The sequence below is a fragment of the Hyaena hyaena genome, unplaced genomic scaffold (genome assembly GCF_003009895.1).
Source record: "Hyaena hyaena isolate Hyena2069 unplaced genomic scaffold, ASM300989v1 scaffold_321, whole genome shotgun sequence".
Lineage (NCBI taxonomy): Eukaryota > Metazoa > Chordata > Mammalia > Carnivora > Hyaenidae > Hyaena > Hyaena hyaena.
In genome coordinates this window covers 329,583-357,323 of record NW_024080953.1, presented here as the reverse complement: position 1 = coordinate 357,323, position 27,741 = coordinate 329,583, and the positions used below count along the sequence as shown (strand labels likewise).

Sequence of the window (27,741 nt, the reverse complement as noted above, 5' to 3'; positions counted from 1 at the left end):
GTGAGGTGGTATCTCAGTGTGGTTTTGATTTGTATTTCCCTGATGAGGAGGGATGCTGAGCATCGTTTCATGTGTCTGTTGGCCATCTGGGTGTCCTCTTTGGAGAAGTGTCTGTTCATATCTTCTGCCCATTTCTTCACTGGGTTGTTTGTTTTTCGGGTGTGAAGTTTGGTGAGTTCCTTATAGATTTTGGATACTAGCCCTTTATCCATTATGTCATTTGCAACTATCTTTTCCCATTCCGTTGGTTGCCTATTAGTTTTATGGATTGTTTCCTTTGCCGTGAGAAGCTTTTTATCTTGATGAGGTCCCAATAGTTCATTTTTGCTCTTGATTCCCTTGCCTTTGGGGAGGTGTCAAGTAAGAAATTGCTGCGGTGGAGGTCAAGGAGGTTGTTTCCTGCTTTCTCCTCTAGGATTTTGATGGTTTCCTGTGTCACATTCAGGTCCTTCATCCATTTTGAGTTTATTTTTGTGTATGGTGTAAGAAAATGATCTAGTTTCATTCTTCTGCATGTTGCTGTCCAGTTCTCCCAGCACCATCTGTTAAAGAGGCTGTCTTTTTTCCATTGGATACTCTTTCCTGCTTTGTCAAAGATTAGTTGTCCATACACTTGTGGGTTCAATTCTGAGTTCTCTATTTTATTCCATTGGTAAATGTGTATGTTTTTGTGCCATCTCAATTGCCATTTAAAAAAAAATACTCTATAGCTTTTTGGTTGCCACTACGAATTTAGTAGTGTCTCCCATTTCTTATGAACTTTTTCCCAGAGCAGTGATTAGAGCTTCAGAAATCCTGGAAAAGAAAAGTCCTATTTACCAGACAAGATGAATTGAGTTCCAAAATAAATATGCAAAGAGAGAAAATCCACTTTGAAGAGTGTGTTATATTCAGGTGCAGGGACATAGGGTTTCTTCCTCATTTCTAAAGGAAACACAAGTATGAAAAAGAAGAGGGAAATAATTGTCCATTATCTTGAGGTTAGGTAGGATAGGCATAGTACCAGAGAAAAGGGATTTTCTGTTTTCAGTTCAGGGCAAACTGAAACTCAAAGGAGCCATTTCCTAGAATGAACAAACTGGATACAGAAAAAGTTAAGAGGTAACTTTTCCCAGAGGAAAAAACTAAATCTCAGAAAACAAAGGACAAAGCACTGTTACACAGGGCTCAGCCACCCATAGTCAAGACCTGGGACCTTTATGTCCTGAAGTCCAAGCTTTGTTGAAGGAAGTCATGAGAGTTTCATAGTTGTGGCTTCTTGGGGGTTTTGAGGAAGGGAAGTAGTGTTATGGAGGAAGTACGAAAACACACCTCATTTCCTTACATAGCATGAAAAATTGGATACTCTATTTATCCACACCATGTTTCTGGATAAAAATCACCAGAAGGAATTATCTTTGAAACTCAACTTACCCAAGTCAGCAGTAAAGGTCTGTATGATCCCCTGAAGTGTGCTTGGTACCTTCATCCAAACCACATTCTACTATTAATCCTGGACATTTCCTCCAAAACATAATAATAATAATTCATTTATTGAGTACATACTGTGCACTAGTACTGAACTGGGAACATTGCAAATGCTGGCCTTCCTATCATCTAGATTAAAAGATGAGGAAAACTGAGGTTCAGGGGTAAAGTGATTGGATCAAAGATATAATAAGCAGTATAACTGGAATTAGAACTTCAGAGTTCTCATACTATGGAGCTTAAATAGAGGAAGGACTCTTATCCAGACAGACTCCTGACTTAGGGTCTTCTCAAGCAAAGTCCTGCTATCTGTTTAATTCACAATGCTACCAACAGACAAACAGCTCCCCCCAGCCTCTGAATCTGTTGAGGCCCAAAAGTTTTTGTTAGACTATTCCTTACTCTAAAGGCCTTCTAAAGCAATCCTTGAAAATTCTTCAGTTCAAACTCCTTACCTCCCTGGAAGATCCCTGGACTAGCTTCTCTTCTTTAGAGTTCAGGAGACTTTCTCTGAAGCTCCAGCACAGCCTCTGAAACAACCCCCCCCCTTTTTTTTTCCTTCTTCTTTCTCTGGAGTCCCAGTTCTGATCCCTTGCTATCCCTCCACTCATGCCCATCTCTGCTCTCTCAGAACTCAGTGTCATGAGAACTTGGAGAGGACATGAGGGTATTAATCTGGCTTTTTCCACTCTAGACAAACCTCAAAATCCTCCATTAACTGACTATAATCCTCTCACTTCTCCAACTCCTATATCTGGTTCAGGAACCAACAATTCAAATAAGGGAAGCAGCAGCAGCAACTACTAAAGCAACCAAACCAGACCCTTCCAGCCAAGAATGTGCACATCTCACTCATAAAATCAATCAGTCTCCATTCTTTTTTTTCCCCTGCAGTTTCAAATTTCTATACTTCCCTTCCACCTCAGCCCTTAGGCCCTTTTAACTGGGCATGGGACTCTCATCACTGAAAGTCCCATAAGTGATATCCAAATGTAAGATCCTTACTTGGAGAAGCTAGTGACCTCAGTTTCCTGCTTTGTACTCTGATACCTATGACATAGTCCAAATAAGGAAAATGTACAACTTTCCTGATGCAAGTGAGACATCCTGCTCTTCTTTACATTATCTATATCAGTATCCCTCACCAACAAGGTCCCAGCTAGAAGAAAAGAGTTCCTCTCTCCATATATTTGTTGGTCCAGCTGTAGTTCTATCTCCTGGACAAATGAGGTCAAGTACGACAAACTGGAGCTTTGCAGCCCATTGTCTAAGAAGTAGCCTGGAATTCTAGAACAACGTCAATATAGCGGACTTTGGATTTCTTTGCCTAAAATACAAATAAATACCAGATCACATGGAAGAAGGATCTTCTCTTATACAGGTCTCTTTTCTTTCCTTTTTATGCTTCCAACCCCAAATATCTGGGTCAGTGTCACTTTGATTCCCATAGAAATGTAAAAACTAGATTTTTAAAATGTTTGTTATTTATTTTTGAGAGAGAGAGAGAGAGAAAGAAAGAGAGACAGCATGAACAGGGGAGGATCAGAGAGAGAGGGAGACACAGAATCTGAAACAGGCTCCAGGCTCTGAGCCAGCTGTCAGCACAGAGTCCGATGCGGGGCTTGAACCCACAAAACATGAGATCATAACCTGAACCGAAGTCAGACACTCAACCAACTGAGCCACCCAGGCACCCCTAGATATTTTTTAACAAGTATAGCTCAGTACTACACATCAGCCTCATAACTCTCCCAGGAGGTAGGCCTTCCTAGTTCCTTAGATGGCCAAAGAGACTCCAAAATCCTCTCTTCTCAAAACTATCTTAGTCAACATACAATGTAATATTTGTATCAGGTGTTCAATACAGTAATTCAACACAATATACAACACGTTTTACTCATTAGAACAAGTGCACTCCTATTTAACCCATCACCTATTTAACCCATCCCCCTATCCCACCTCGCCTCTGATAACCATCAGTTTATTCTCTATAGTTAAAAGTCTGTTTCTTGGTTCTCTCTTTTTTTTATCCCTTTGTTTTTTTGCTTTGTTTCTTAAGTTCCACATATGAGTGAAATCATATGGTACCTGTCTTTCTCTGATTGGTTTATTTTGCTTAGAATAATACACTTTAGTTCTATCCACATACTTGAAAATGGCAAAATTTCATTCTTTTTAATGGTTGAGGAATATTCCATTATAAAATAAACAAACAAACAGACAAACAAACACCATATCTTCTTTTTCCATTCACCAGTCAATGAACAAGTGGACTCTTTCCATAATTTGGCTATCGTATATTATATTGTATTGTATATAATGCTGCTATAAACACTGGGTGCATGTATTCCTTTGAATTAGTATTTTTGTATTCTTTTAGTAAATACTTAATAGTGCTGGATTATAGGATAGTTTTATTTTTAACTTTTTGAGAAAACCCCATACTGTTTTCCAGAGTGATTGCACCAGTTTGCATTCCCACCAACACTGCAAGAGAGTTCCCCTTTCTCTGAATCCTTGACAACACTTGTTGTTTCTTGAGTTGTTGATTTAGCCATTCTGACAGGTGTGAGATGAAATCTCATTGTAGTTTTGATATGTATTTGCCTGATGATCAGTGATGTTCAGCATCTTTTCATGTGTCTGTTGGCCATCTGCATGTCTTCTTTGGAGAAATATCTTTTCTGGTCTTCTGCCCATTTTTAAATTGGATTATTGGGGGGGTTGAGTTTTATAAATTCTTTACATATTTTGAATATTAATGTTTTATCTAATATCATTAGCAAATATCATCTCCCGTTCAGTGGATTGACTTTTAGTTTTGTTGATTGTTTCCTTTGCTGTGCAGAAGCTTTTTTATTTTGATGAAGACCCAATAGTTTATTTATGTTTTTGTTTCCCTTACATTGGGAGATATATCTAGAAAGAAGTTGCAATGCCAGTGTCAAAAATATTATTACCTGTGTTCTCCACCAAAAAATTGCTAGAATTGATACATGAATTCAGTAAAGTTGCAGGATACAAAAATCAATGTACAGAAACCTGTTGGATTTTTATATGCCAATAATGAATCAGCAGAAAATTTAAGAAAACAATCCCATTTACCATTGCACCAAAAATAATAAAGTATCTAGTAATATGCCTAATCAAAGAGGTAGAAAGACCTGTGTTCTGAAAACTATAAAATGTTGATGGAAGAAGTTGAATATGACACCAAGAAATGGAAAAGCATTCCATGTTCATGGATTGGAAGAACAACTGTTGTTAAAATGTCTATACTACCCAAAGCAATCTACACATTTAATGCAATCTCTATCCAAATACCATTTTTCACGGAGCTATGACAAACAATTCTAAAATTAGTATGTAACCACATAAGACCGCAATTAGCCAAAGCAAACTTGAAAAAGAAAAGTAAAGCTGGAGGCATCACAATTCAAGACTTCAAGTTATATTACAAAGCTGTAGTGATCAAGACAGTATAGTACTGACACAAAAATAGATACATAGAATAGAAAACCCAGAAATGAACCACAACTATATGATCAATTAATCTTTATCAAAGCAGGAAAGAATATCCAATGGGAAAAAGAGTCTCTTCAACAAGTGGTGCTGGGAAACTGGACAGCAACAAACAGGAGAATGAAACTGGACCACTTTCTTACATCATACACAAAAATAAATTCAAAATGGATTAAAGACCTAAATGTGAGCCATGAAACCATAAAAATCCTACAGGAGAATACTTCAAGTTTTTATTTTAATTCCAGTTTGTTAACATATAGTGTTATATTAGTATCAAGTGTACAATATAGTAATTTAGTAGTTCTATACATCATCGTATGCTCATCACAACAAGCACCTTAATCCCCATCACCTATTTAACCCATCCCCACACCCACCTGCCCTCTGGTAACCATCAGTTTGTTCTTTATAATTAAGAATCTTTCTCTGACACACTCTCTTTTCCTTTCCTTGTCTGTTTTGTTTCTTAAATTCCACATATGAGTGAAGCTATATGATATTTGTTTGTCTCTGACTGACTTACTTCACCTAGCATAATACTCTAGCTCCATCCACATTGCTTCAAATGGCAAGATTTTATTTTATTTTTATGGCTGAGTAATATTTTTACCTTAGACTTTTTTTTTAAAAAGGGTCAGCAGCAGGGTTGGGTTGGTCATCAACCTTTAAAGGGACCAGTATATAAATTTATATTTTATTTAAAATCTTTAGGGTCTAGGGTTTTCTAATAGATATTTTCAGTCAAAATTTAAAGGGAAATTACCATTACCATTAGTTTTAATATAGAAATCCATAATAAATGTGTGAACTGGTGTAGAAAGTAAGAAAACAGATCTTGAAAATGAGATGATTATCTAGGAAAATTGACAAAATCAACTGTCAAACTTTTAGAATTACTGTTCAGGAAATTTTCCAGTATATGATCAACCTACAAATTTAATAGCATGTCCCACAACCAATAACAAAACAAAACATAATAAAATAAATACCTCTCAATAAAAAACATATAAGTATCTAGGAATTTAAAAGCAATTTTTTTAACATTTATTTATTTCTGTGAGACAGAGAGACAGAGCACGGGCAGGCGAGGTTCAGAGAGAGGGAGACACAGAATCCGAAGCAGACTCCAGGCTCTGAGCTGTCAGCACAGAGCCGGACGCAGGGCTCAAACTCACAAACTGAGAGATCATGACCTGACCTGAAGTTGGCCACTCAACTGACTGAACAACCCAGGCACCCCTCTAGGAATTGAATAAAGGTTATAGGAGATGTTTTGGATACAAAGCTTTTGAGGCCATAAAATAATAAATTTAAGAGGACTGAAATCATAAAGTGTGTTCTACAAACTCATTTGGAATGAAAATAAAAGTCAATAGCAAAAGAAATTCAGCAATTTCTCAAAATTCCCAAATACATGGATATTAAAAAGCACACTCCTAAACAACCAATAGATAAAGACAAAATCACAAGGAAAATTAGAAAATACTGAGAGATGAATGAAAATAAAAACAACATACCAAAACATATGAGATGAAGTTATATTACTACTTAGAAGGAAATTTATAGCTACAAAAGCCTATGTTTAAAAAATGGTATTTCAAATCAGTAACCTTTTTTTTAAATAGGAAGGAAGCTGGCATATATATATATTAATATGTGAAGTTACACTTTAAGACAAAACACTTTGTTAGAAGTAAAAATATATTAGACAAGGACAAAAGGAACAATTAACCTGAAAATATAATGATTCTGACTTTGTATCTATTTAACAAAATATTCTCAAGATAAATGAAGAAAAATTAACAAAATTCTTGGGGAAACTTAAACACATAATCGTAATGGAACATTTTAATACAATACTCAACAATGGATGTCAAACAGATTAAAATTCAGTATGCATAGAGAAGGTTTTTAACTATACAGTAAATAAGCTTGACTTAAGAGAAGATTTCTTCATCCAAATTATATAGAATACACATTATATTAAAGCACATAATGATCATGTACAAGACCACACAGCATACCTTAATAAACTTAAATGAACCAATAAGATATAAGCAACACTTTTTTAGTCACAAGGCAATATAACTAGCAGAAACTTCAACTTCTCTCTCCATTTAGAAATTAAAGAGTAAATCTTTAAGTAATCAATAAACCATGGAAGAAATTATGTGAATAACTTGGTATATAATAATAATGATAACTAGATCCATATGTACTAGGGAAACTAACAGTAGTAGGTTTGTAGGTCTTTGTTACCCATCACATTTCAGATCACTGCAGAGGGATCTTGCAGGCAAGACTGCAGACCTGGGAGAGAGATACTGTCCCCTTAGGCTGTGACATTTCTTTGTCTTTTTTTTTAACTTTTGATTTTTTTAATAGTCTTTATTTTTTAGAGCAGTTTTAGGTTCATAGCAAAATTGAGCAGAAGAAACAGGGATTTCCCATATACCCCCTCCTCCCTATATATATATATAGCCTCCCCCACTATCAGGAGGGGTAGGTACATTTGTTACAACTGATGAATCTACATTGACATACTATCACCTGAAGTCCATCGTTTACATTAAAGTTTACTCCTGGTGGTGTACATTATATGGATTTTGACAAATGTGTAATGACATGTATCCATCATTATAGTATCATATAGGATGATTTCACTGCCCTAAAAATTCTCTATGTTCTACCTATTTATCCTCTCTCTCCCCTAACCTCTAGCAGCCACTGATCCTTTTACTATCTCCATAGATTTGCCATCAAACCAATAAGTTTATGCCTTCAGAAACTAGAAAAAGAAAATCAAACTAAGTCTAAGGTAAGCAGAAGGAAGAAAATAAAAACTAGAGCAGAAATAAATCAAATAAAGAATAAAAAAAATATAGCAAGTGAACAAAATAAAAATCTATCTCTTTCTTAATCTGACGTATTTCATTTAGCATAATACCCTTTAGACCCATCCATGTTGTTGCAAAAGACAAATACCATACGATTTCACTTATCAATGGAGTCGAAAAACAAAACAAATGAATAAACAAACAAAAAGCAAATAAGACTTATAGAGAACAAATTATTGGCTACCAAAGGGAAGGGATCTCAGGCGACAGGCAAAATGGGAGAAGGGGAGTGAGAGACACAGGATTCCAGTTATGGAATAACTAAGTTACAGGAATAAAAGGGACAGCATGGGAATATAGTCACTAGTACTGTAATAGCAGTGTACAGTGACAAATTGTAGCTACACTTGAGCATGGAGATGTAACATACAGAGATGTTGAATCATTATGTTTTATATCCCAAATTAATGTAACATTGTGTGTCAACTATCCTCAAAAAATATTTTTAAATAATTGAAAGGAAAAAAAGTTAGTTCTTTGAAAAGATAAAAAAAATGATGCCTTTAGCTAGATTGACCAAAAACAGAAAAAAATAAGTAAAAAAGAAGACTCAAATTACTAGAAGCATAAGTGAAAGATGATACCACTACCAGCCTTACAGTGATAAAGCATTATAAAGGAATACTATACAAATTATAAAATTGTGCAATTATTCATAACAAATTAGATAATTTAGATGAAATGGATAAATTCCTAAGAAGACACAAAATACCAAATTTGACTAAACAAGAAATAGAAATGTTGTGTGTAGAGCTTTAACAACTAAAAAGATTGAATTAATAATCAAAAACTTCCCACAAAGAAAAGTCCAGGCCTAGATGGCTTCACTGCTAAATTCTAACAAACGTTTAAAGAACTAACAGCAATCCTTCACAAACTGTCCCCCCAAAACAGAAGAGAACACTTCCTAACTGATTCTATGAGACCACATTACTCTGATACCAGAATGGAACAAAAACATCATAAAAAAATTACAGAGTAATATCCCTTATGAATATAGATGCAAAAATCTTCGACAAAATACTAGAATACCAAATCCAGCAACATATAAAAAGGAATATATACCAGACCAAGTGGGATTCATCCAGGAATGCAAAGTTGGTTCAACATTACAAAAAAAAATCTATACCATATTAATAAAGGACAAAACCACATGATCATCTTAATAGATACAGGAAGACAAAATCCCTTACACTTTCAAGAAAAAAAGACTCAACAAACTGGGATAAACTTTTGAACTTCTTAAACTTGATAAAGGACATCTACAAAATATCCACAGGTAACATACTTAATGGCAAAAGACTGAATACTTCTCCTCTAAGATCAAAAACAGGAGCGGCGCCTAGGTGCTCTAGTTGGTTAGATGTCCAACTTTGGCTCAGGTCATGATCTTGCAGTTGGTGGGTTTGAGCTCCATGTTGGGGTCTGGGCTGACAATTGAGAGCCTGGATCCTGCTTCAGATTCTGTGTTTCCATCTCTCTCTGGCCTTCCCTACTCTCTGTCTCTGTCTCTCAAAAATAAATAAACATTAAAAAACAAACAGGAAACAAATTTGGGATGGCCACGCTCATCACTCTTGCTCAGCACAGTGCTGAAAGTTTTAAGCAGTGCATTTGGGCAAGAAAAGGAAATAAAAGGCATCTGAATTAGAAAGGAAGAAGTGAAATATCTCTATTCACAGATGGCATGATCTTGTATATACAAAATCCTAAGGAACCCATAAGAAAACTAGTAGAACTAACAAATAAGTTAAGCAAAGTTTCAAGATACAAGATCAATATGTAAAATTTTTATAATTTTCAACTGCTAGTTGTTCATCCCCAAATAAGTTTACCTATGTGGACATATGTGCATGGAAGAATCCAGGGAGAGGGGAATTCAGTATCTGTTTTTGGTCCATTTATTCAAATAACAGCTTTGGTGAACTTGGTATGTGCTGGGCATCATTCATGTGCTCTACATATATTAATGCCTTAATATGTAAGCTTATTAACACAGGGTCACACCAAGTATTTTCATCCCCATTTCACCATTGAGAAAACTGAGGTAGAGAGGGGTTAAGTAGTTTGGCCACATACATAAGTTAGCAAAGCCAGGATTATATATTTTCTTTCCTTAAAAGATAGCTAAAGGGGTGCCTGGGTGGCTCAGTCGGTTAAGTGTCCGACTTCAGCTCAGGTCATGATCTCGCCGTTTGTGAGTTAGAGCCCTGCATCGGGCTCTGTGCTGACAGCTCAGAGCCTGGAGCCTGCTTCGGATTCTGTGCCTCCCACACTCGCACTCAGTCTTTCTCTCTCTCTCTCAAAAATAAAAACCTTAAAAAAAAAAAAAAAAAAAAGATAGCTAAAAGGGTTTCTTTGAAGAGGAAGTAAAGAAGAGCACCAGACTCAGAGTTGGAAGAACTGAGTCTTTCCTCTGGCTTGTCCACCAGCCAGCTTTGTGACCTTGGACAATTCACTTCTCTAAACCTCTGTCTCCTCATCTGTAAAAAGGGGAAGTTGGACAAAGTAAAAGCAAAGCTCCTACCACCTCATATTCCTCACACAGGACTTAACTCTGTGTCTGATTTCTGACTTAGAAACCCTCCCTCTCCCAGCCATGGGGGAAGGAAGAGGGCCAGGAGAGGACAGCCACTTACTTGTCATGACAAGAAATAGGAGAAACAGAAACAGGACCGCATGTCACTTGCACAAGTTGCTGCTTCAGCCAGTGATGGGTTTAGGTGAAAAGCATGGTTATAATTAGAGCAGCAGCCTGGCCTGACTGCTCCACCAGCCACAGTGAGCACAGCTGGATCTGCCGACTGCACGCACAGGAGTCTGAGAGGCTGCTCCGACCTTGAAAATGATCCTTCTTGAATGGATTTGCCTCCTTCCTCAAGGGAAAGAAAACCTATTGATATAAAAGCTTATTTCCCTTCCAGCTTCCCCTGCTAAATGCTATTCCAGTAGAGACCAAGTGTTGATGAATGCCAGGGAAAGAAAAAAATCGTAAGCTGAGCCTGGTCACATTGCCCCTTGTGATATAGTTTTATTTTTAACTTCGAAACACTTGAACTATTTCTGTTGAAGTTTTCTCTCCTTTCCCTGCCTCCTCAACAGAACTCCGTCCTGTGCTGCAGCTGATGCACCCCGGCCACTTCCTGAGATCTGCTTCCTCACAATCAAGGGACACAGGTGCAGCAGATGCTGACTCAGCTGGTGCTATTAAGGTAAGCTGTTTATTTTATTTTATTTTTTTTAATATTTTTATTTATTTCTAGGAGAGGGAGAGACAGAGCAAGCAGGGGAGGGTCAGAGAGATAGGGAGACACAGACTCTGAAATAGGCTCCAGGCTCTGAGCTGGCAGTCAGCACAGAGCCCGACGCGGGGCTCGAATCCACAAACTGCGAGATCATGACCTAAGCGAAAGTCGGACGATTAACCGACTAAGTCACCCAGGCGCCCCGAGGTAAGCTGTTTAAAGGTGAGCAGGTGCACCAGAGAGACATTTGGAGTGGTGAACGTGGAGATAGAAGCTGGGCTGCGCATCACCTTTTTGCTCTGAGTAAGAAGATGGTTAAGTGAATTAATTAGATGTGGTGGAGAAAAGGGGTTGGCTTTGAGAATGAGACTCAACCATATGTAAACTCTTGGTTTAAGTCAAAAATCTTACAGCAGGAAGAAATTACCTGCTTTCTGACAGCTTACATTCTTTCTTCTACAATCAACCAAAGTGGCTATGTGATATCTCTAAAGTTATACAGTAGTGATGGGAGGGGGGTTGGGTCAGGATGGAGGAGATGGTGAGGGAATAGGAGGAAGGGCCAGACACCAAGATTCCTATTTTCTAAAGTCCAGGTTCTCTGATCTTTTCACCAATTAGCATTTGCTACGTTAGCTGTAAGTCATTCTATGTACCTTAAATTCCATCTTGTGTCATACTACCGATTAATGATGTGGCACAATTATGTTCATTTCATGTACTATTTAAACTCTGTTTGCAGAGCTTAAAACCTGTTTTTCTTTAACAATATTCCCTAAATGTGGCTGTCTCCTCTCGAAGTCTCTTGATTCCAAAATGCATCCATGGAATAGAAGTGAAAGTATTTTACAAGTTGACAAATTCATCCAGGCTTTTGCACACAAACCAAAATTATTTCAAACTTGGAGCTTCCCATCCAGAGGGACAAAAGGAAAATAATGACTGGTACTTGAGGTATCAAGAACTTTAAAACGTAGATTATTTCTAGTTTTTTAAATAACTGCATAGTGTTGCATGCACAAATAAATTGTCAGGCATAAGGGTGCAGTGTGTATTTTCTTGTTTCCCTCTGAGCCTTGCTTTAATGTTCAAAGTTCAGCTAAGGACATCCTAGGAAGTAGCCTATGCAGCAAAAGGGATTCTGTACACTCTGAACTTTGCAGTGTACAGGCTAAAGCTACCAATGCCAAGTAAAAGGAGACCTACCCAGATACCCTAACTCCTGGATTCCTTCCTTCTTGCCTCTGTAACTTCCAGACATGTCCCAGAACTGTGCTGTAGATGTCTAGATTATAATCACCCCTGTTTGTTAGGCACAATGTATTGTATAGAACTAACTAACTTCATTTAATTTTGTCAGTGTTTCCACAACACCAAGGTCTTCAAGGTATATTCTGGGATGCTGTGCTGGCAAGACTGGGGCATGGTGGTTTAGGAGTAACCAAGCATACAGGCTGCCTCACAGCTACCCCAAGATAATCTAGTTAATTAGCACTTTCTTGGCCAATATAAAACAGTAATTAAAAATACTGATACTAATAACATAAGCCCCAGATATGAGAATTAACTAAGGTATAATGAAAATGCAGGAATCATAGACCAGAAGCCTAGGATTATGGACCCAGATATGGGAATTATCAGACAACTGGTTGTGTTAAAATCTCAAGAGGCGAAGGGATTACTTTAGTATTTACCTTTATACATTTTCTTTCCCTAGAATTAAATATCACCATAGCAGGGGAATAGGTTAACAATGTATAATTAAAGTAATTAATTGGGTAACAGGTTAAGAGTTGAAGAATATCTCTGATCTTTAACTTTTGACCTTGTCACTTCCACTGAAGATAAACCTCAGGAATAAACAATTATCACCAGGGCCAGCCACATGAGGAGGCAAAATAGTTAGTTGCTGATATCATTGAGGGGTGCTGAAAGGGGCCCTTGCCTAAAAATATCTCCCTGACATCAACCCTGTTTGCCTACTAATTTTAAAACTATAGTAAAGAATGTTAAAGTTATTATCTGTTAATCCCATTCTCTTTTGCTTGAGTCAGTGATTTAAATATACCTGCTATATGCCTTCTCATGACCTTGTTGGCCAGTGACAGTCAGGCATCACCTCTTCCTCATTCTTCCAGGCTCTGCCCTATTTTGCCCTTGGTTCCATGTAAGCTGCCCACATGCCCTTGGCCACCCCTACGATACAGGTAGCTCTGTGTGGCATTGTGGTTTCCACAGAATTCTCACTATTACATCAAGGTGAGAAGCAAGGGAAAGACATTTTACTTTTCTCTGGGCCTCAACTTCTCTTGTATGAAATGAAGAGGTTAAACTAGACACTTTCCTTTCAAAGTGAGGTTCTTAGACAATCAACATGATCAGGAGCTTTTTATATGGTAAGACTCTTGGGCCCCACCCCAATCCTACCACATCCAAATCTGCAGTTTATTTTTTTAAATATTTATTTATTTTTGAGAGAGAGAGAGAGAGAGACAGAGACAGAGAGAAAACACTAGTGGGGGAGGGGCAGAGAGAGGGAGACATAGAATACGAAGCAGGCTCCAGGCTCTGAGCTGTCAGCACAGTGCCCAACGTGGGGCTTGAACCCCCCGAAACACAAGATCACGACCTGAGCCAAAGTCAAATGCTTAACTGACTGAGCCACCCAGGCGCCCCCAAATCTGTATTTTAAAAAGATTGCTCAGGCGATTCCTACACACATGGAAGATTGAGAAGTTCCAAAGCAGAGGATTTGTGGTTATGTGCCTGATCCAGATTTCTGATTTCGGACTGCAAGGATTTAGAACAAGTACTACAACCTCCTGAAAACAATTCTGGCAGCATTCAGAGCGTCTATTATAACTCAAGCCTGCAGAAGTCTTTTCCTTTCAGTTAAGGCTATATTCACCTAGTAACATTGAAAACATTTCTTTTTCTTTCTTAAAAAAAGAAGCCCCAAATTAGCATACATCTAACATCATTACAACTTTCCTCCTAAATCTGTTTCAAATTGCTCTCACACAGCTCTTTCAAAATGCTGTTTTCTTTAAGGTTCTATTTTATTTCATTCAGTTCAATCCCACTGAATAAACATTGAGTTCCAGGAACACTTTGGCTATATTCATTCTCTCAGTGTCTCAGAAACTATTGTCTATATTCTTGAGGGGCATTGTGTTCTCCTTTGGGATTCTAGTCAGAGCCCCTTTCCCACCAGAACACACTCTCCTGGGCAGATAACATCTGCTCCGTTGATGGCCTTCATCCCCGTGCTCTCCATCACAGCACCTCCCCTTAGGGAGTACTGACCCTGCAGCCCATCGCAAGAGGGAAGCCAATTTTAGCTTACACCTTCCCTTTTTGCATAATGAACAGAATAATCTATGTAGCTACATAATAAAAATGACAAACTTGGGCCTAGGAAACAAAGATGCCTCATTCTGCCTTTGTGACATCTGAAAGGTCCTCCAGCCTGGATGCAGTACTGTTTAAATTCCTAAGAGTTTCAAGAATGAATGTGGTGAATACAAGGCACCATAGTGGGGGGATTTTAGGGAGACTCACATTCCTATGGGACTAAGGCAAGACTTTTCTCTTAAATGGATTTGAAGATGATTTAGCAGGCAGTGGAACATAAGCTACATTGGCGTGATGGAGAACTGAACACTGAAAGGCGGGCCAACAGTGGCAGGAGGCAATGGGAAGACACAAAGACTTGGGCACAGAAGTGACCACAGGAATGACCTTCCTTATAGGGGAAGGACTAACAATTGAGTGACACTTTCTCTACTTTATTTCATTTGTCATAATCCTCTGGGTTATTATGAGTTCCATTTTATCAATGAATAAGTTAGCTTTAGGGAACTTAACTTGCCAAAAATTACTTAGCTATCACATGACAATGTTCATGAATTTACTTTATATTGAGGGTGTCTGGTAAGGCCTCCACAGGAGGTAACATATAGACTGAAATCTAAACAGCAAGAAGGAGCCCATAACACAAATAAAGAGCAAAGGGAAAATTTTGGTAGAAAGAACCAACACAAAGTCCCTACACTGGACTAAGTGACAAGGCTAGACCTAAGTGCTCAAAGGAGAGATGAGGTAAAGGAGGTCACCAGGGGACACTGATGCAGGACTTTGTGGGCCAAGATAAGGGTGTCAGAGTTTACTCCTTGTGATGGGCATCCACTGGAGATTCTAAGTAGGAATAATGACCTAATGTTTAAAGTTATTGAAATCACTCTTTCTGCTGATGAATATAGATTACAGAGCACAAGATGGGAAGGGTGAGACTGATTATAGGCTTTTGCACCAGACTGAATGAACACGATGGTGCTTGTGTCCAGGCAGTGGTGGTGGAGATGAGAACAGACGTGCCCACTGACCTTTCAGATCTCTTCCCAAAGCCTTCCTACCTAACTGGGCAGTAGTTCCTTTGTGATTGAAAGCACAAAATCAACCAGCTTCTAGCTCAGCGATTCTTAAACTTGAGCTTACAGCAGAATCAGCTGGATGCAATAGTTCCCATTCTGTAGGGCTGATTTGGTAGGTCCAATAATTTACATTTCTAACCAGTTCTTAGGTAATACAGACACTGTGGGTCAGTATGTGGGTCATTTTAAGGGCCACTGTTCTAGCTGACTCGTCTTTTTAAAATTAATTTACTCCTCTCTGAGTGGTCCACACAGAACCACAACCTTCATCAAATGTTCCTCCCCTGCCAGGTTCTAACTTATTCCCTATTTTTGTAAAGAAATATCTAACAGTTAAACTCATGTACCTGGCCCCTCCACTTACTCACATTTCATGTAAACTGCATCTGGTAAAACCAGTAACAATTCTGTGTAGTCTTTTTAAACTATTTAAGCCTAAATTATATTATTTTGACTGCTATCTCCTCTATCTAGGGGAACTTTAAAACATAATTTGGGGAGAATGTTTCAGAGAGTGTTTGGCCATAGGCTTCATTGAAGTTCATTTTTAAGAGGAGAGAATGTATTGTCTTTTCAGATGGGAAGTAAGAATGCATTTATTTATTTAAGTTTATTTATTTATTTTGAGAGAGAGACAGAGAAGGATGGAGAGAATCCCAAGCAGGCTCTGCTCTGTCAGCACAAAGCCTGACACAGGGCTCAAACTTATGAGCCCAAAATCAAGAGTCAGATGCTTAACTGACTGAGTCACCCAGGCACCCCAGGAAGTAATAATTTAAAGATGAACATAAGAGGGGCGCCTGGGTGGCTTAGTCGGCTAAGCGTCCAACTTTCACTCAGGTCATGATCTTGTGGTTCGTGGGTTCGAGCCCCACGTCAGGCTCTGTGCTGACTGCCAGCTCAGAGCCTGGAGTCTGTTTCAGTCTGTGACTCCCTCTCTCTCTGACCCTCCTCTGCTCACGCTGTCTCTCTCTCTCTCTCCTAGAAATAAATAAAAATATTTTAAAAAAAAATAAAAAAAATAAAGATGAACATAAGAGCATAGAAACTGAAGGAGGAAATGGCACCTGGATAAAAATACATTGTTTTTGTCATTAAATTTTGTCAACTTTTTCCACCGTGAAGAGTTTCTATAATGTATGTGCTTTAATTTAGTAGGTTTTTGAGTTTAAATCTCAGAATCTATATTATTCTACAGGTTATAACCTAAAACTGTATTTTCATATTTGTACTACCTCAAATGCAAAGCCACAGGACCTGGATACTTTTCATATTTCCTCTGTTCAGATGGGGCACAGTATGGAATATGATCCAGACAAGGACAAAAAGAAAGTCATCAGAGAGATGAAGGTGCTTCTTATGAACTTCCTATGAATAAAGAACATCCAGTTCCTCTACAATCTAGAAACATTATATATTAGACACTTTCTGTGCCTCAAATGGAGGAAGGGAGGCTCTTCCCCTGATGGGCTCTAGTCAGGGGCTTGCTTTCTTCCCAAATCATGGGGATAGACCACATGTCTCTGTGGGTCTCTAAGGGGCACAGTGTGATGTAGCAAAGAGTACAGAGTTTGAAGCCAGACAAACCTAGGCCTCTTTGCATTCCACTGGAAAGCGTAAAGGGTAATACCCACATCACATAGCCATTGTGAGGATTAAAAAACGTGTTACTTAAAGCACATGGTAGGCACTGAAATCTTATTTTTCTTTCTCCCTGATATACAAAATGCAGAAAAATTACTCAGTCTAGGAAAGTCAGACAAACACCATGGAGAATAAGGATCCAGTCACTGCACTGGAACAGAGATTAGGAGAACACATCATCTTATGTCACAAGATAACCAATGATATATATAAGTTGATCAATTTAGGGCAAGACCAACTGGCTACAACCTAAGATGATCGGTCAAGTATTCAAGTTTGTCTGGCACTAAAAAGCTTTCTGGGATCTGGAACTTTCAGCGCTAAAACCAAGAGAGTCCCAGGCAAACCAGGATGATTGGTCACCATGCTTACCAAGCAATCATTAGACAATCAAGAATTTTGGATTCTCCTTTATCTCAGTGGTAACAATCTCCCCTAGATATACAACAAAAGGTTCAGGTATGATTTTTTACACCCTTAGAATATATTTATCTTTCTTCTCCTCTCCACTGTCAAACTTCTCCAAGAGTGGTCTCCACTTACTGTGCCTTTCTGCTCAGTACATGTCCTCTCTCAAAGTCACTTATCTGGTGTAGCTCCAGAGCCTGGCAGAAGATCTTTAAATAGCATCATTAAAAACAAAACAAAGAAACGGTATCTTTGTTCCTGCATGTATTGTTTTTTTTTTTTCTCTTAAAGGGATATTTTCAAGTAACTTCAAAGACATGGAGAGCAATAGGGCTCCACCACAGATGTTTCCAGCTTCAATAGCACTGTTCCAAAGAAACCATACTTTACAACGCTGAAGGATAAGAAATGATTAGGCTTAGAGTTCATCACCACTGTCCCTCCAGCCAAACGTATCCCTGCTGCTGGGGCTGAGTTGTCACCACACGCACAGAGCACACAAAACTAGCTAGGCCTGCTTGTCCCTTCATAGAGACTGGTCTCAGCTTTGTGACAGAACCAGGCTGACAAATATGAAGTTGGACAGTCATGCTGCTGGTAGCTTCTTTCACTTCGCCTTATTCCATGTATGATCTGCCTCTTCTTTCCCAGCTAAAAACCAGTAGGGGACTCTGAATCATCCAGACTGCATCTTTATTCATGAGGGTTTTTTATGAATAGAAAGCAGATGATCACACTCTGCCAGCCAGGCCACAGGCCCTGCCAATACTGGAATGTGTGTTTAATGGCTTCCCCCTCCCCTCCAAGCAAACACCACAATTCGCATGGCAAGGGTCTCACCACACAGCTGAAATGCCACATTTGCTCTGGCAAGAGCTTTTTGGGGATCTGCCATGAGCAGTGTCATTGTTACCATTGTTCTTAATCTTGAGGCAGCATTCGAGGCTATAGCACACCATTTCCTTTACATAGGGCCACAGAGTTCTGACTCTTAGCTCTCTGGTCTCTCCTTCCTCTGGCTTTACTTCTCCCTGCTGTCTTGAAAGTGGTCATATTCTGCTCTGTACTTCACGGCTCACATGCCTATTCTATACTCTTCTCTTTCCAGTTATGGCGTCCTCTCTCACCTCTAAGTGAACAGTTCTCAAATCTGCATCTCTCCGTTATATCCTCAATATCTGTCATCACCTTAAAATCTTGTATTAAACTTGCCAGGCTCATCTTTCCCCCTAAAACAATTCCCTCTTCTGTTTTTCTCAGAATTACACTCAATACTCTCTCTTCCTGTTTCAAAGTCTTGGCATCAACTTTGACTCCTCCTCTTTCCCCATCTCCAGCCAGAAAACAAAATGCTGTGATTCCCTTGCGATGCCTACTGTCTGCCTCATCTTGTCTAGTCCACACCATCAGTTCCACCCCTGCAGCTTTAACACCCGCCATGAAGCAGTTTCTTACTCTCAGTCCCTCCACACTGTCCCTCCACTGCTGGTTAACATCCAGTCACAGTGTTAAATGGTCCCTTATTGAGCAACCAAATAATTCTAGATGCTTTAGCCTCATATTTACGAAATTCCCCCACCCCAGAAATGATGAGTCTAGAATATAGAAGGACCCTAACTGAATGTTAAATTATATGGTAAATGATCAAGTAGCTGGACTCTTGGATCCGAAAGATGTCCTCTTGCCCAATCCTATCCTTCTCCACCTCAGTCCAGCCTTCACAGCCCTTCACTCTCCTCAGTTCCCTTTCTGGCTTTAACACCTTGATTTGTCTTCTCGTGGGCCCTGAATCCACTTCATGTTCTTGCTTGCAACTTCTTACTTCCTGATTCAGGATATTAGGGATATAAAGCTATCTGCCATAACCCCTCTTTCACACTCAGTAGTCCTAGTGCATAAGAATCAGATGGGTAATGTGTTAAGGATATGAATTCCAGATACGGCCCTCAGTTAAGTCTGAGGTGTAGCCAGCACAGCAGTGCTGTCTGAAAGAACTTTCTATGCAGATGGAAATGTTCTGTTTTGTGTTGTCCAATAGAGTAGCTACTAACCACATGTGGCTATTTAATACTTGAAGTGTAGGTAGTATGACCAAAAAGTTGAATTATTAGTTTTCTTTTGATTAATTTAAACAGCCACATGTGGTTGGTGGCTGCCATTGTGAACAGTGCAGAGTAATAGCTTTAACAAGCATCACAACTGATTCTTCGTAGCAATAATGCTGAAGAACTACTTAAACAAGCAGTGTGACATTTATGCTCCCTTACTGGCATGTTGTAGGTAATCAACAAATGTTTGCTGAAGGAATGGATGAACAAATGAATACATGAACAAATTTGAACATAATTTCCTTAAGATTTAAGGCTATCTCTTCTGGAAAAGAAAGTTGAGGGGACTTTTCCAAATTAAAAGAGGCTAAAAAGACTTACCAACCAAATGTAATAAATTGACCTTAAAGGGACCCAGGTTCCAAAGTTACATTTATAAAAGAAGTATTGAAGACATTTTTGGGGACAGTTGGCTGAATTTGAATACAGACAGCATATTACATGATACTGGGAAATATTTTTTAGTTTTCTTAGGTGAGATAATGTTATTGCAGTTATAAAGAAAAACTTCTTTAGTGTTAGGAAATATGTGCTGAAGTACTTAGGGATGAGGTGTCATGATATCAACAACTTATTTTCAAGTGGTTTGGTAGAAAGTGTGTGTGTGTGCGTGTGTGTGTGCGCGCGCGCGTGTGCATGTGTGTGGAGAGGCAGAGAAAGCAGAAGTGGCAAAATGTTGCCTTTGAAATCTAGGTAGAGTATATTCAGGTGTTCATTGTATATGTTCTTTCACCTTTCCTGTATATTTGAAATTTTTTTAAGTTACAGGAATATTCACCCACAATGAATTGGCAAATCCTAAAGTAAAATAAATTAAAATTTCAAAATATTGTATTTTGTGACTTTTGGGTGCTAACTCCACCCTACCCCACCCTGCCCCACTCCATCAAAGACTAACATAGTGCTGACATTATGCTGCAAACTCTCTAGACCTGGTGCTGCGAAGTGGCAACCTACAGATCCTATGTAGTTTGCATACATGTTTTTCCTTGGCCCAAATAGAGGTTGTGCTTGTTTCAATTAAGTTAGTTGCCAACTTTAAGATTCCAAGGATTTTTATCATGATATATTATGTAGCAAAATATTTTGCAATATAATGAAATATAAAGCACTTATTTTAGGGGCACCTGGCTGGTTTAGTCATTAGAGCACGCAATCCTTGATAACAGGGTCTTGAGTTCAAGCCCCACATTGGGTGTGGAGTTTACTTTAAATGTTGTAAAAAAAAAAAAGTAAAAATAAAACACTTATTTTATAATAGCAAACATGTAGAGATCATCTCCTATAGACAAGTACTATTCTAAGAGTTTCTGGTTTTTAATTCATTTACTTCCCGCAAAAGCACTATGAGATAGGCACTATTCTTATTCTCCCTTTACAGATGGGGAAAATGATGAAAAAGAGATTAAGTAACTTTCTCAAAGTTTTACAATTATGGATTTATAGTCCCAGGTTGATTCTTGCACAGTAGGCCTCCTAACTACTATACTTTACCATCACTCACAAAAATTTGCATCCCCAGTTTTTCTGGAAAAATCAGATGATCTGGCAACATAGTCCCACATGGGACCAAGTGACCAGAGCCAACTAGCTACATTCTCCTGAAGGCAGGGCAATTTCTCTCCTGCTTGCCAGAGTCCCCATTCAGCCTGCTCCTGGGACCTTGGGATCTGACCCCTGCTCTAAACAGAGCACAGATGAATTCAGCAGGGTGAAGGACAGATGGCAGCTACATCACAGACATTTGTATGCTGCCCCAGACCAAGCTGGATATCAGGCTGACCTCTCAGTGGGCATGAAGCTCTAGTGGTAGAGAAAGCTAGAAGGGTAACTTGGGCCAGATGTGTGTGTGTGTGTGTGTGTGTGTGTGTGTGTGTGTGTGTGTGTGTATGTGTGATAGTGATGGGAGGCATGGATGGGTGGAATATCAGAACAACTGTTGGTAGACAATGGAGAAAAGTTACAGGAACCAAAATGTAAATATCCCATGCCAGGTAAGATGCCGCACCAGAGGGCTGAATGTGTCAGTGAGAAGAGCATGGACTAGCATGGCCCAGGATTCCATCACTTATCAGCTGTATAACCTTGGACAAATTATTTAACTTCTACAGCTTCCATTTCCTGGACTATAAAATGGGGGCAATGACATTTACCTCCAGAGTGGTTAAAGGAATTAGAGTATGTGAAGTCTCTTTGTCTCCTGTTAATATACGTAACCAAAATACTTTTCTTACTAATCATTCATATACATATTTTCATGTTTTCCCCTAGATTTACAAAGCAAGAAGAAATTAGGAAGCTATGGTAAGTACCCACAAAATTATTGGACTTTCATCTTTCAGGGGTCCAGATCTGGCTTCATTTAACTATAGCCCAAGCAGCTGGCAGTTAGAGTTTGATGATATTTATTGACTTGGCCAAATGAGAGATGCGAGAGCAGACCTAGAAAAAAACTGACATGGAGTAGGAGAAAAGCAGAGAGCTAAGAAAGATTTGTGAAAACATACTTACACTAAAACTTTAAAAATGAAAAACCCAAACATCCAGCAATAAACTAAGAGGCTAACAATTCCTTGATTCAGCAAATTGAGTACTTAGTATGACCCAGGTTCTGTGGCTACAGATGTGAACAAAACTAGACATGGCCCCTGTTTTCCCAGCACTAGTTGGTTAAATAAATGACAGTACACTCACCCTGGAATATTACACTGCCATGATGAAGACAGTTTTCAAAGAATCATTAATAAAACAGCCTAGTCTCTTGTTATAATAGCAAGTTAAAAGCAGGATGCAGCATTGTATTCATACTATTAAGAAGATAATATAGATCACCCATAATCCACAACTCAAAAACAATTATCAACATTGTAGTGCATTACATTCAACTTTTTCTTTATTCTTAAAAACAAATATTTTAGGGGCACCTGGGTGGCTCAGTATGTTAAGCATCCGACATCAGCTCAGGTCATGATCTCGCGGTCGTGGGTTTGAGCCCCGCATCGGGCTCTGTGCTGACAGCTAGCTCAGAGCCTGGAGGCTGTTTCAGATTCTGTATCTCCCTCTCTCTCTGACCCTCCCCTGCTCAGATTGTCTCTCTCTCTCTCTCAGAAATAAACTTTTAAAAAAGAAAGAAAAAAATATTTTAATTTTTTTTTTTTGAGAGAGAGAGAGACAGTGTGAGCCAAGGAGGCACAGAGAGAGACAGAGAGGGAGACACAGAATCCAAAATGGGCTTGAGGCTCTGAGCTGTCAGCACACAGCCTGATTTCGGGCCAAACCCAGGAACCCTGAGATCATCACCTTAGCTAAAGTTGGACGCTTAACCGACTGAGCCACCCAGGCTCCCCTGTCTTTTTCTATTCTCAACACATCTACTATATACCTAGAATAAACTATTGGAAAAATGAAGGGGTGTTGGTAGTTGTTATTTTTGGGGTTGTGGGATTATGAGTGATTTTTGCTTTCTTCTCTATGATATTGTAGATTGTCCAAGGTGCCTATAGTAAGCATGTATAAACAGAAAATAAGCCAATTAAAACATAGTCACATACATGCATAGAGCTTCTCTTCTCCATTTGTTTTCTCTTTCCTCTTGCTTTGGTGTCTTCAGGGTAGAGCGCGCAGGCCTCTACCTGGGCAGCACAGGCATTGTGAGAAATGCTTCGACCGTCACTGCCACATTCCTGTGGAGCCTGATGTCTCCTGTCTGGTGATAAACTGCCACCTGTCCTGTGGTGCTACCTTCCACATGTGCAAAGAGGCAGAGCATGAGCTACTCTGCCCTCTAGAGCAGGTTCCATGCCTCAACTCTGAATATGGCTGCCCCCTTTCCATGTCCCGCCACAAACTGGCCAAGCACTTGCAAGTGTGCCCTGCCAGTGTGGTCTGCTGCTCCATGGAGTGGAATCGCTGGCCAAATGTGGACTCTGAAACAATCCTTCACGAGAACATCATGAAAGAGGCCCCCAGTGAGGAGTGTTTGGACACAGCCCTGGCCCTCCAGGACCAGAAGGTCCTCTTTAGATCTTTGAAAATGGTAGAACTTTTCCCAGAAACCAGAGAACCCACTGAGGAGAAACCTATCATGAATGGTGAATCCACTTGGGAGGAAATGGGAGGAGCAGTGGGTGGAGTGGATGCTGGGTTGGTACCACATGGATCTCTGCCGGCAACTAATGGAGAAATGGTAGAGCTGAGTCAAGAAGAACGAGAGGTGTTAGCCAAAACTAAAGAAGGGATGGACTTGGTCAAGTTTGACAGGTGGGAAAATATATTCAGCAAAGAGCATGCAGCCTCTGCTTTAACAAGTACCTCAGTGAGCTGTGACAGCAATAGCAGGAACAGCCCAGGAAAAGAACAGGTTTCCAGTGACAATAATGTGGTAGTGGAGGATGCTCTCCAAGAGAAAGAACCACAGGAAAGCCAGAAGCAGCAGGACTTTAATGCAGCCATGGAAAAGACAGGGCTTGCCCCTTGGCAGGATGGTGTTTTGGAAAGACTGAAAACAGCTGTGGATGCAAAGGACTATAACATGTATCTGGTACACAATGGGAGAATGCTTATTCACTTTGGTCAGATGCCTGCTTGTACACCTAAGGAGAGAGACTTTGTTTATGGCAAACTTGAGGCTCAGGAAGTAAAGACTGTTTACACCTTCAAAGTTCCTGTGAGCTACTGTGGGAAGCGGGCCCGCCTTGGAGATGCCATGTTGAGTTGTAAGCCAAGCGAACACAAGGCAGTAGATACTTCAGATTTAGGGATCACTGTGGAGGACCTGCCCAAATCAGATCTCATCAAGACCACCCTCCTGTGTGCTTTAGAAAGAGAGCTTAAAGGGCATGTCATCTCCGAATCCAGGAGCATTGATGGGCTCTTCATGGATTTTGCTACACAGACATACAATTTTGAGCCAGAGCAGTTTTCTTCCGGGACAGTGCTGGCTGACCTCCTAACCACTGCCAACCCAGGGGGCCTCCACGTGGAACTCCACAGTGAGTGTGTGACCAGGAGACATAACAAGAGTAGCTCTGCCTTCACTTTCACTTGCAACAAATTCTTCAGGAGGGATGAATTCCCCCTACATTTCAAGAATGTCCACACAGACATTCAGTCATGTCTCAATGGCTGGTTCCAGCATCGATGCCCTCTTGCCTACTTGGGATGTACTTTTATTCAAAACCATTTCCGTCCCCCAGGACAAAAGGCCAAAGTGATTTATAGTCAGGAGCTCAAGACCTTTGCCATCAAGCCAGAGGTTGCTTCAGAGCTGAGTGAGAGAAAGAAAAACAACCATCTCTCAGGCCGTGGAGCAAAAAGCCAGAATTCTCTCACCAGCCTGCCCCTGGAGATTTTGCAATACATTGCTGGGTTCTTGGACAGCATCAGCCTGTCCCAGCTTTCTCAGGTGTCTGTGCTGATGAGAAATATCTGTTCTACTTTGTTACAAGAGAGAGGGATGGTCCTCCTACAGTGGAAAAAGAAGAGATATTCTCATGGAGGCACCTCCTGGAAAGTCCACAGAGAGGCAAGTAAACTCTTACTCATTTATTCACTCTTTCAACAACTATTTACTAAGACCTTTCTATGTGCCAAGCACTGTACTAGCCACTGGCAATGTACTAGGTTACTGGGAATAAGACATAATTCCTAAACTCAAGGAGGTCAGTCCAGTAGGAAAGACAGACCTATAGACATATAAATGACAATACAAATGGTAGTACCTGTTTATCTCTGTGTATGTTTCCTGGATATCTTCTGCTTGCTCACATGATTTATTCTCCAACCCTGTCCACTGTGATCAGTTCCCCTGGGAGGCTGATCTCCACAGACTGCCTCAATCAGCAGCCTTGCCCTCCAGCTTCTAATTGGGCTAATCAAACGGGAATGTGTCAACAGGAAATGGGAGGGAGGAAGACTGAGTTGATGTATCTATTCTTCTGGTTTCCTCCCTGCATGCATTCTCCCCCTCCATGACACTTAGCACTGGCCAAGTCCCTCCATTGAAGGTGACTGTTTCAGGTGGCTTTCTCCACACAGTTACTCATTCTGGGATCCAATGACCTCCTTTCCTCTTCCCTTTTAGGCCTAGGATATTAATGTTACTAGCCTGGGTCCTGAACTATATCCTGTAGCTTTCCTACACTCTGCCCATACATTTGTATATCATTATTTCTTTTAATTCTCTTCAAATTACCCAGTTTAAGTGTGCCATCTGTTTCCCACCTGGACTCCAATACAGTATGCCAACAAATTCTCCTCAGTCTCTTATCAACTAATTTAAAAAAAAAAAAAAAGAGTTTTTGCCTTTGTTATAGGCATTTTGAAATTCTAAAATATCAGGTTATGCCTACCTTCACAGCCAGATTAAAATTTTTTTTAATGTTTATCCATTTTTTTGAGAGAGAGAGAGAGAGAGAGAGAGGAGAGAGGCAGAGAGGAGGAGACACAGTATCTGAAGCAAGCTCCAAGCTGTCAACACAGAGTCCAACATGAGGCTTGAACCTGTTATGCCCAGATCGCGATCTCCCCAAAATCCCAAGACCACCACCGAGTCAGAGTCACGTATGCAAAGGCAAAGGGTTTTATTACGGGCTTAAGCTTGGGCTCCCAGACCTCACCAACGCAAGGAATCCATGCTGAGAGCCCCGAACAAAGGAGGAGTAGGGTTTTTATTAACTCTAGGGCGGGAAAGGGGTGATGGACAGGGACTACAACGTGATAGGACAAGGTGATGGCAGAGTTTGTTACGGCGCAGAGGGATTGGTGAGTTTAGAGCAAGGTGGGCCGGAATAGTGGCCGGAACGTCCGGTACCTCCCAACCTCCAGTGATTGGTTTGGACACAGGGAAGGGCGGTGGCTCAAGCCTGCTAAGTCAGGCCTCAGAGACTTGGGTCTTCTAATCTCTGGGGCCTTCTGAAGCCTGTCATGGTGCTGGTTTGGTTCTTCAAACCCACAAACCATGAGATCATAACCTGAGCCAAAGTCGGATGCCTAATCAACTGAGCGACCAGGTGCCCTTACCAGATTTTAAAACTAGTAACTTTGCCACCACATCCTATGTGGAAAAGGCAAAAGGGGGATTGTGTACCAGATACCTAGATTTCTCCTGAGGTTTCTGTTCTAGTGTGACTCTTATTAGTTGGGATACTTTGAGTTTTAAACAATACCAACTTAAAACAGCATAAACAATAAAGGGAATTTTGGCCCACATAACTAAAAAAATCCACAGGTAATGGCTTCAGATAAGATTTGATCTAGCAGTTCAAAAATGCCCCAAAATGACCTTTTTACTGTCTATATCTTATCTCTACTTCCTCACTAGTGGCTCCATTCTAAGACACGGTTGTCCCTTGGTGGTCCATTTTGAATGCCAGCAGCTCCTAAGATAGCAGTTTCCCAGTTCAAGAACAGAAGGAAAAACAGAATCTGTTTCTTGATATCTCAAGCAAAAGTTCTAGGGTAGTTTCTCATTGACACTAATTGTCCTGTTTTGAACCATGTGTCTATTCCAGAATTCATCACTGTTGCTGGTGGGAGGGTGGAGGGCGGGTGTCAATATGCAGATCGCTGTAGTCATTTCCATACAATTACACGGCTGGCTGGGAAGATTATCAATTGAAAGGGTGGATTAGGAATTGGATGCTGGAGAAGGAATGAACAAATGTCTGCAGCAGCCACTAAATACTCTCTGGAAGCTAAGAACGTGAAGAACAGAAAGGTATTTTCTTATACTCTTCAAGTAAAACCAGCCTGAGGGTATTTCCCCAATGCTCATTTTTGAACTTCTGTTTCCTAACAGCTCTGGCAATTCAGCAGCCTCTTCTCCAAAGTCAAGAGCTGGGAGTTTAATGAAGTTGCATCCATGTCTGAACACCTGAAGGCCTGTCCTTTCAACATTGTAGAGCATAAGACTGACCCGATTCTTCTGACGAGCATGTGTCAGCTCCAGGAGCAGACCCGAGAGAGCTTAGTCACCACCTTTAGAGCCAGACCACGAGGAAGACACATCTGCTAA

General features: G+C 40.0%; 2 protein-coding genes across 2 annotated transcripts in view; both read left to right on the top strand.

The window, feature by feature from the left end:
* The window catches only part of ARGFX (arginine-fifty homeobox), a 24,985-nt gene extending 9,421 nt beyond the window's left edge, over window positions 1-15,564 (top strand). The window contains 6 exon segments of the mRNA XM_039248904.1: window positions 1,329-1,431; window positions 2,221-2,425; window positions 2,427-2,496; window positions 2,498-2,702; window positions 10,992-11,101; window positions 15,397-15,564. Coding sequence (XP_039104835.1) covers window positions 1,329-1,431; window positions 2,221-2,425; window positions 2,427-2,496; window positions 2,498-2,702; window positions 10,992-11,101; window positions 15,397-15,564 — 861 coding nt within the window.
* Window positions 10,727-27,741, top strand: FBXO40 (F-box protein 40). The gene is made up of 5 exons (XM_039248905.1): window positions 10,727-10,880; window positions 10,992-11,101; window positions 21,999-22,031; window positions 23,338-25,251; window positions 27,526-27,741. The coding sequence occupies exons 3-5, from the start codon at window positions 22,029-22,031 to the stop codon at window positions 27,739-27,741; spliced, it is 2,133 nt and encodes a 710-aa protein (XP_039104836.1). The 5' UTR covers window positions 10,727-10,880; window positions 10,992-11,101; window positions 21,999-22,028.

What these genes read in the sequence shown, in the direction of transcription:
- FBXO40 (XM_039248905.1), top strand. An exon ending in CCTGGAAAGTCCACAGAGAG is followed by an intron (nt 25,252 to 27,525) that starts GCAAGTAAACTC and finishes GTTTCCTAACAG; the next exon opens with CTCTGGCAATTCAGCAGCCT.